The following is a 10,682-nucleotide window of genomic DNA, read 5'->3' on the forward strand; positions in this document are numbered from 1 at the left end:
TTAGAATAAAATACTCCAAATTCTCTAGTTGACTAAAACTGGATTTGTTAAAAATCAATGTCAATACATCAAGGGTGGTACGGCATTGATCTCAAGTGGCGGTATGAAGGAGATCTATAGTCTAAGGATTGAAACAAATAAATAATAATTAGAGTATATTTATTTGTTTATTATTTGCGCCTATATCTTTAGTTTTAGATAAATATTGGTTATATTTTTTACGTTTATCTTTTCCATCTTCAGAGTATCTTGTTCTCAGGTTGTTTCTCGTATTTTAAAGATCCTAAATTATTTTGTTTAATTCATTCAGAAAAGTCACAAACAATCCGCAATTTTTTGTTCATTTTTTCAGTTAGTTTGGTACCAACTTTGCAGCAAATGGTATCAGAGCACAAGAATCCGATCTTGGCTCGATAACCCTGGTTCACGGCTGGAAAAAATAAACCAATCAGAGGGAGTCCGAAATATAATTGCCAGCGATAAAGATTTCTGCAAGTTTGGAGTCTAGTTCGTAAAGTAAACGACCCAAGGACAAGCTATGGCAGATTTTCAAGTAACTAGAGGAATCAAGAAGTTAAAGTAGACGAACTACAAGATCTGAGTGACTTACATCAACTCCTAGCTTCAAGGACATGATCTATGGCAAGTGATGAATGGCAACGACACTAGGCAACCTACAAACGACATCGAAGGAGCACTTGGAAAGTGGCAGGTGAAGGTAGGTTGAGCCATTTCATTATCCTAACAACCATGGAGGAAGATATTCTTGATTGTCTTCAAGATTTCGAATACCCGAAGACGGCATGGGATACCCTTAAAGCGTTGTTTCTAAATGAAACGATACTCGTCTCTAGTTGCTTGAAGTAGAATTGATGTCTGCCTATTAGGGATACTTACCAATCACTCAGTGTTTTTGAAAGATTAAGAACCTGTGTCGGGAAATTAGTGATCTCAATGCATAGTGAAGGATAAACAAGGCTCGTATGAAAAGAATCATTATTCAAGGGCTCAAACATGAATATAGTGTTGAAATATGATTCAAACCCCGTATCACATGCATGTGATGTGGTGATTTGTTTGGTCATCTAAAGTTCAAGGCTTGTTTACCGGTTATTTTGTTTACATTATTGAATAAGTTTGTGATCCACAATTGTAGGTTTTGCAGTTTTATGCCGTTGTAATGCTGCCTATAAGACGCAGCCTTTTTGCTTGTTTTCTGTATTCACTTTTGCATAATAAAAGCCTTGAGTATTGATCAAAGTGAGCAATATATTTGAGTATTCTTATAAGTTTTGATATCAACAGTGGTATCAGAGCTTGAGTGTGATCCTTTCCTCCATTCCTTTCACTTCTCTCTCATTCTATGGCCGATCAAACAAGTAATTTGCCGACTGCTCCTACTCTGATTCCTGTCTTTAAGGGAGAAGGGCATGAACATTGGAGCATACGTATGAAAACCGTTTTATAGTCTAGAGATCTTTGGGATCTGGTGGAACAAGGAGTCAACAATGCTGAACCTGATGCGAAGAAACTCAAGAATGTTAAGAAAAGAGATGCTCATGCCATGGCCATTATCCAACAGGCCGTTCATGATCATCTATTTTCTCGAATTGCAGCTGCTGAATTATCCAAGGAGAGTTGGGATATACTGAAGATGGAGTATCAAGGAGATACCCAAGTGAAAGCTATAAAATTGCAAGGATTAAGAAGAGAGTTTGAGAATCTCTCTATGAAAGACAATGAAACAGTTGGAGAATACTTCTCTAGAGTCATGGGGAATGTGAGCCAGAAGAGAGCATATGGGGAGATCATTTCTGATCAAACCATAGTTGAGAAGATACTTCGAAGTTTATCTCCGAAGTTTGATCACATTGTTCCATCTATTGAAGAATCCTTTGATCTGTCCAAACTCACTCCTGTGAGGCTGATGGGTTCTTTGCAATCACAAAAAGAAAGAATAAATAACAGATCTCATGAGAAAATAGAAAAGTTTGAAGAACATGCCCTGCAGGTTATGCAAGAAGGAAATCGGTCATCAAATGCACGTGGCAGAGGACGTGGAGGTTACAGAGGCCTGCAGTTTGATTAATGTACACTATGGTACACACATTTTCATAAATAACCGGGGATAAAATATATATCTTGTTATCAGTTTTACATGCTTGTCAATACATATGGGGCCCGGAAACTATGCCGAGATCATGGATAACCGACACACCACTTTAATACCCTTATTGGGCAAACTCGTATTGGGTTATAAAAATATTTTAACATAGCATTAGCATCTGTTAGGTATATGCCTACACCTCGTGCTTAGATCGTGGCCATTTGCAATTAAATGAGCCAAGGATATCCAAGACACGGTCGTATTAACCCCCAATGTTTAAGTTATCAAGCAATACGAATTAAAACGGGTTATTTGAATTCTAGACACATAGGTCATTGATCCCATACCCGACCAAGCGGTAATAATATACCGTATCCCAAGCCGTATAGGGAAAATAGGTTAAGAGTATTTACTTGGCTGAAGTCTTTAGAATCCAAAGACAAATATATAAGCACAGCCGATATAACAAAACAACTAGAAAGATTGCAATTTACTGGATGCCCTAGTCTGAAATGAATGGTATAATAACCAATTAGAATGTTAACGGTTCCTATTCAAGTCATAGACTTGGACCCGTTATCTAATATATTAAGAAAACGGTATGATACGCTAGATTAAGCGGTGACCGGATAGAATGTACTTTAAACCCTCACGAGTACTAAGACTTGCATAATATGGGTAAACAATAGTACATTTTAGAAATGATAAGAATTTGAAGGATTTGACTCAATTCGATTAACGTACATAAACTAAGTTACATACGTCAACCGTACGCGCATAGGCGGTATCGGGTGATCGGATGAGTTAGTATCAACTTCATTATGCTAAAACATCTTTATTATGTTACCATATCAATAGGTATTACACTTTTTATGTTCAATATGTTTTTTTTTTAACCAATTCATGCGCAAAAGGGAAAAATTGGCATTTTTATGCATAATGTATGAACTTGCATAAAACCCGACAAACGATCATGATCAAATGGTATAACATTAGAGGGTTATTCCATACATAAATATGATCATAATGCAACTTCAAATTAGTAGCTAACTTGGCTAAATTGGGTCAGAATCGAAAGTCAAAGTAGAAGTCAAATTGTTTGGCTTTCTGTTGCGAACCGGACTATAAACTGGAAATGACACGTTGAACATGTTGTGACATGTTCTAATATAATTTACCAACTGATCTTGTGTCAAAAATATGTGTTTAAATGTTTATAAGTTCATTTTATATGTTTTTCGAAAAACTGCGTTTTGACTTTTATTTAAACATAACTTTGACCCATCATTTAACCAATTTAACGTGATCTTCAGGAGGTTCGCTCATAGGGGATTATCACCTACCTTATTACGATCACGTAGCCATGTTCAATTCGAACAATGGCTGGACCATAATGGTCATAACCAAAAGTCAAAGTAAAAGTCAATTTGCTTGACTTTCGCCTAATTACTTAGCCTACAAAATAAAAGAACTTAGAAGGAACACTTACAAGTGTTCTAGGATGAAAATGAACTCAGTTGGGAGGCTTCCTTTGGTCAGGAAACAGCTTCAAGAGTGTTAGAGAAAAGAAATGAGAAATGAGCAAAGGATTTGGTGGAACAAGCTTGCTATTTATAGTTGCAAAAGCTTTCTAGGATCATGCCAAGTGTTAAGGGTAGTTCTAGGATGATTCCAGCTCGTTTATGAGGTGTAAGAAGCTGAAGAATGGTGTCAAAATGCGAGAGAGGTGGCAGCAATGTAGGCTGCCTTGAGTAGCAAACAAAAACTGCCAGCATGCTACCTTACGGACCGTAAGGGTCTCAGGCTTACAGTTCGTAAGCCTCTTACCGCCCATGGTTTTTGAATTGCTTACGGTCCGTAAGCACTTAAGGCTTATGATCTGTAACTGCTTGCATGAAACAATATTCTATTAGCCTTACGGTCTGTAAGGCTTTAAGCCTTATGGTCCATAAAGGTCACTCAGAGGCCAAATTATTGACATGTTGACACAAATGGTCCCTCCACATCCAATCTTCCACATTGTTACACATTTAGTCCCTCTCGTCCAACATTGTGGCATATTTTGAGAGTTGATTGGACACGTGTTGCCAAATTATTTGATACGAATTTCCGACGTGTCGCAGATGATGTGCGTGAATGTAATTTAGTTTCTCGTTAAACAATGTTTATGAAACATTTTCAATCGCGCCTCGTACTTCTGCTTCAACGGGGTGAGACAACGTGCTTGAGATCAGACAGTGGTGATGAATACTTGTCTAATTCTTTTGATAAGCATTTAGAAAACAAGATTAGTCGCCAACTTACTTGCTATAATACTCCTCAACAAAACAACATCCCCGAGAGAATAAATCGATATCTCAGAGAAGCATGTAGGAGTATCATGCATGCAAAGAATATCCCTAATTGTTTTGGGTTGAAGCAATGAGAACCGAGACTTATGTCATCAATAGATTACCGGCGCAAAGGCAAGGTAATGTTTCATTGTTTGAGAAACTCCGAACATGTAAATCTAAGGTTAATCATCTTAGGGTTTTCGGGTGCATATGCTATGTTTGCATACCAAATGGTCTTTAAAACAAAATGGAGAAAAATGACATTTGTTATATTTTGGTGGGATATGAAAAGTAAAGGAAAGATTGGAAGTCATGGAATCCAATTACTAACCGATGTTACGTCTCACGAAACACGGTCTCTAATGAAAATTCGTCCTGGTGGTCTGAGAGTAAAGAACAACTACCCTATACTAATGAAATAAAAGAAATATTAAAAGAAACTGAAGTTTGTCTCAAGTTTGATGAAATTGAGACTATTTTTCTTGATAATGAAGATGTCGGACATAAAACTCCAAGTCGAGAACCAAAAACAACCACAACTTCACCATGGCAAACCGGGTCGCATATTACGACCCAAGACATAAACTTGCAAGAGGCTGGGAACGAGCTCAGGTCGTCGACGAGGGTATTAAAACCAAACCCTAAGTATGTGGTCAATGTGGCTTGACCAAACCATTCGAAACCGAGCCAGAAACATTTGAAGAAACATGTACGAAGGATTAGTGCAAGTAAGCAATGAAAGAAGAAATCGATGCCTTAAACCGGAATGAAACATGCTTGTTAGTGCCAAAACCAAGTGATGTGAAACCGCTTTCATGCAAGTGGGTGTACAAAATAAAACGCAAATATGATGTGTTCACCAAAAGTCTACCAAGTGCAAAGATTCAAAAAGTTTCAAGAAGACATGGGTATGAAGGGTATCATCATTGAGAAAGAGTGCTAAAATCAATGTCGATACATCAAGGTGATACGGTACTGATCTCAATAGGAATGAGCTCGGGACCAACGGGCACTGAAAATACCGGTATCGAAATACCAAAAAATGGGTACCGGTACCTAAAATAACCAGTACGGTACAATTCGATACCAATATTTGAAGGTAAATATCGGTAAATTCCGATACCGAAAACACTAAATGTCAGTACCAAATCAATACTAAAAACAAGTCGGTTCGAGAAACTTGGTACCGGTTCCAAATCGGTACCCGGTACCATTTGCTCATCCCTAGATCTCAAGATGAGGTTTGGATGAGATTTATAGTTTAAGGACTAAAATGAAAAATAACTAGGATTACCATCCACCCCAATGCAGTGGGGACTCGTTAGTTATATATCATATTAGATGAAACACAAATGTTTCTTACATGACCGCGAGCCTGTGTAAAACATAGAAAAGAATAACTAAGTCGATCTCTGATCCGCGTGTGGTGACATACCTATCAAATTGGGAAAATAGATGCTCTGCGACGGGCCTGTCAAACAGATAAAAATAGATGAAAAAAATGACAGACCATACACGCATGTTGCGGCGTGTTAACTCGGAAAATTTAAAACGAAACGTTAAACGAAAAACTTGCGAAAGATGTAAGTATAAGGGACCAAAGTTGAAAGTAAAAAAATGTTGGGGTTAAATTGAAAAAGATGACAAACTTTATGTTAAAAGCAAAAAAAAAAAAAAAAAATCAATAGGGTTAAATTGGAAAAGATGGAAACTTTTGAATTAGAAGTGAATCATATTAATCAAAGGAGTTAAATTACAAAAAAAAAAAAAAAACTTTAGAATTAAATTACTAAAGATTTGAAACTTTAGATTTAGAAAGGAAAATTTCAATTTTTTTAATAATTAAAGTTGATTTATTATTATGTGGGCCTATCTTTTATTTCTAGATAAGGGAACTAACAATCACACATGGTAAAACTTTTTCTCACATGGTGTATACGGGTTGTTTAAGGTTATACATTGTATACGATCGTATACAACTTGAATATTCAAGCTATATACGATCGTATGCATTGTATAAGATCGTATACCCTTGAATTTTCAATTTCCAAGATTGTTTTTAGCGTATACGGGACGTATAGTACGTGCGTATACGAAACATATACTTGTTGTGTACGGGTCGTATACGGGACGTTTAATACGTGCGTATGCGTAACATATACGAGTTTTGTACGGATCGTATAAGAGAGGTATAATACGGATCGTATATGAGATGTATAATACGTGCGTATACGAGACGTATAATACGTGCGTATACGAAACGCATACGAGCTTTGTACAGATCGTATACACCTCGTATAATACGTGAAAGTTAATCGTATAATACTTCCCGACCTGTGATTGTTATTATTTACAGACGATATGGATGAGTCATCAGCGGCTGGAGGACGTAGAGCTCTTCGAGCTCGAGGTTGAGGTCGGAGATGCGGAGGGGGACGAGGTCAGGAGGAGGAGGTTGTAGAAGATTTTACGGAGACGGCGCAGTTTGTTTGTGTTATCCCTCGAGGTACGACTGCCCACAGGTTTTTGGGTAGATTACGCGAGATGGAGCTGGATGCGCCCCATACCATTGATATTGGTTTTTTGACCGAAATTGGATCGATCGGTCGGGTCGGGTCCAGGAGTTCATGCCAGCTACCTCCACATGGGCCCGTTTATTTGAGTCCACCCGAGAGCGAGCCCACAGGGGGAAAATTTAGAGTTTTTATGTACGTTTGCATTTACGGACACCCGGGGTAGGGGTTTACAACATTTTTGGATACCACCACGACTTCATTTACTCTTTGCGGGGATGCTCGCCGGTTAACGCTCCCTCAGTTTGCTATTGCCTCGGGTCTTTACTCATAGGAGGAGTCAGTATCCCAGGCATTTTTGGATGCGCCGACCACCACGTCCTCTGGCGTGTTGTGTCCCTGGTGGCAGACTATTGGGACCAGGGAGTTCGCGACACCGCATTCGTGATCCTCGAAGGCGCGGGTGTCGCACATTTACGACTTGTTGCATTGATACTTACATCGGTGTATCGCCGTGACGATTGCGGGTCGACACGATAGTAAGGAGTGGGTCACCCAAAATGACCTATTCTTCTTTCATGACTTACTTACCGGCGGGGGGGGGGGGGGGGGGGGGTAACTTGGCATACAAGTTTGCCACATACTTCGCCGAGTAGGCTTTTAGGAGTGCCTCTAGCCACATTAGCTGTGGCGGCTTCGTCACTCGTCTGGCGAAGCACTGGCCGTGCCGCTTGTCCCCGCAGGTGGCTCTAGATATGACCGTCACACACCAGATTGATCCGGTAAGTAGAGCCACAACAGTCTCGATGAAGATTGCTCACGAGGTGTTACCGGACAGGGTCTGGGTATTTGGTCGCTTGATGAGGGTCATACCGAGTGGTACCCAGGGCAGCCGCTGCCGAGAGAGGCGGGACAGAGGGGCGAGGGAGGTGAGGGTGATGGTGAGGGTGACGGGGGTGAGGGAGGCGGGGGAGGAGGAGGCGAGGGAGAGAGACGCGAGGTACAGGGGGCAGTTCATGTTGCGGTCGACATATTGCAGATGGGTGTGGAGGATGTATAGGTTGATAGCTCGTACGAGCGACAGAGCGTGAGACCACGTGTGATGCCTCCACCGGGGTGGAGGAGAGACTGGCTCATGTCGAGTCGGATGTAGCTGCTATACGGGTGGACGTATCCCATATACAGAGCGACGTACAGTGGATGGCCGAGGCGGTTATTGCTATGTATTATGGCGCGCCCCTACCTCCACGAGCTGCGTTGCACCGCCACCACTACCACCATCATCGTAGCTGCTTATTTTGTTTTGGTTTTGTTGTTTTACATTTGAAACATTGTAAATAATTTATCTTTTGTTGTTTTAGATGTAAAACATTGTAAATATTAATCTTATTATGTTTACATTTTATCGTGTTTGTTTAATAATTGTTATCATATTGTTTATCATATGCACATATTTTGCTTTTCCGATATATATATATAAAAATAATACGGCAAATACTATTGTAACGTAGAGGTTTCACATAATAAAGTGGAAAATTATTTAACGTTATTAGTTCGTTTAATTATAAACTCGTAACATAATCCGATATATCTAAATAATACGGTAAATGCTATATAAACAATTACTAAAACTTATTAAACGGTTGTTCAGTTTCACACAAAAAAACTTAATATACGAGTCGTATAACATTATACGGCCCGTATACATTTGTTAAAAACCCAAAAAAATTGATAAAACCTCACAAAATAAACACAATAGGTTGTATACTATTATATTACTCGTATACAATTGTATACGGCTCGTATAATGTTATACGGCCCATATACATGTAACACCAAAAAAAAAACATTCAACCGCATTTATTTCTGTGCAACAACATTCTATACGGACCGTATAAGGTTATACGACCCGTATACACCTAGAGATGTGAAAATAAGAAAATAGGGGTATGAAAATAGTACAAGCCTTAGAGAAATATTGCTTATGCTTATGTTTGCCTTCATATTCTCCTTTTTAATTGCAAATCTTACTCCTATAAATTATACCAATAAATCTAAGTTACACCTTTGCATAGGATTGAACACCTAAGATCTCTCCTATAAGAAAACATAAATCTCTACCAAGTGGGCTAGCCAGAGTATTTTGTTCTCCAAGTTGTTTCTATTATTTAAAGACCCTAAGTTATTATGTTAATTCATACAAAAAAGTTCATAAAATGTAAATAAAATCCAGAGTAAATTACGGTTTTGGTCCCTAATAATTTAGTGGTTATTGCTATTATTTACAAAATCTAAATGTATTGTAATTTTAATACCAAGGTTTCTATTTTATTGCAGTTTTGGTCCACCATACTAACTTCATCCAACTTATAGTTAAATACTTGTCACATGAGTATGGTGGAAGGATTTAACTATAAGTTGGAAAGAGTTAGTATGGTGGACCACACCACAATTAAATAGAAAACTTGGTATTAAAATAGCATTTGGATTTTATAAATAATAGCAATAACCACTAAACCACAAGGACAAAAAATGCAATTTACTCTAAAATCCTTCATATGGGTGATATATATTTAATATATCATACCAAATAAATGATGTTACATTTTGTAAAACTTGTTGTCTATTCAATCTAAATAAATCATGATTAAGACAAGCTTTTGCATGGAAAACATATGCTTCCAAACGTACTTGATTAATGATTAAGACAAGTGTGCTTGATTAAGACATGATAATGCAATGCGAAATACGTGCTTGATTAAGACATGATAATGCAATGCACTCTTAAAGTTCTTAACATGAAAGCCCAAACACTATAGTTTTGGCCCATCAACCTATTCAGCTGTCTAAATTGAACAAGAATCTAAATGAACCCGAAACCTGATTTATTGATAAGTCCGGTTATTGGTTATATTTTTAGGATATCAAAATCACACATCCCGGTTGATATAACCCGAAACCGGAATAATTGATAAGTTGGGTTATTAGTTATGTTTATCAGATGTCAAAAACCATATATCCCGATCCGTATAACCTGGAACGCGAACTATATTGTATAGAGTTTACTATTTTCCCACTTGTGACATATATATGTATGGTGTTTGGATACATAAAAAAAAGCTCTTCTATTATTTACAAGCTTCAAACTAAGTATCTAGTTATTAACATCTAACTAGTTAGCTAATTAAAATAACTTAAAACAACAAAATGACTTGCTATCTTTTATATTAACTTGATAAGTTTTATATCAATGTCATTGGTCTATTTTATAAACATAATTAGTTACTCTTGTTAAAAGATAAAAGACATCTTAGAAGATCACAATTGGTTATTTGGTTAGCAGAAATAAAAATAATTAATATTTACTAAAAGAATTAAGTTTATTCTAAGAAAGGTTATTAGAACCAAGCATTTGGGGTACCATTTGTTTCAACAATTCATCCAACAATGTACAACAAAAGAAGTACAATGTACAACTACTCAATACTTGTGGACTTTTTCATATTGGGAAAAGGGTTTGTACTTGCAAGCAAATGTTAGCCATTCCCTCATTCCATGTTTTAAACAACTTTTGTTTAGTAGGTCTTGGAAACCAAAAAACATATAAAACATTGTTTGGAAAATCCCAATGAAATCTCCAAGTCTTTTCCAACATTTTATTGGGTTTTTAAAGTAATCAAGCATACTTTTTTAAACCAAAATAGCTAGTAACTAGTAATAGAATTTCAA

At 37.5% G+C, this 10,682-nt stretch overlaps 1 protein-coding gene across 1 annotated transcript; it reads left to right on the top strand.

Moving 5' to 3' along the window:
* The first annotated feature begins 649 nt into the window (after window positions 1–649).
* Window positions 650–2,089, top strand: LOC110943961. The gene is made up of 4 exons (XM_022185691.1): window positions 650–718; window positions 1,157–1,211; window positions 1,306–1,379; window positions 1,469–2,089. Exons 1-4 carry the CDS (start codon window positions 650–652, stop codon window positions 2,087–2,089), a joined length of 819 nt encoding a protein of 272 aa, XP_022041383.1.
* The last annotated feature ends 8,593 nt before the right edge of the window (window positions 2,090–10,682 follow it).

Source organism: Helianthus annuus, chromosome 5 (genome assembly GCF_002127325.2).
Source record: "Helianthus annuus cultivar XRQ/B chromosome 5, HanXRQr2.0-SUNRISE, whole genome shotgun sequence".
Taxonomy (NCBI): domain Eukaryota; kingdom Viridiplantae; phylum Streptophyta; class Magnoliopsida; order Asterales; family Asteraceae; genus Helianthus; species Helianthus annuus.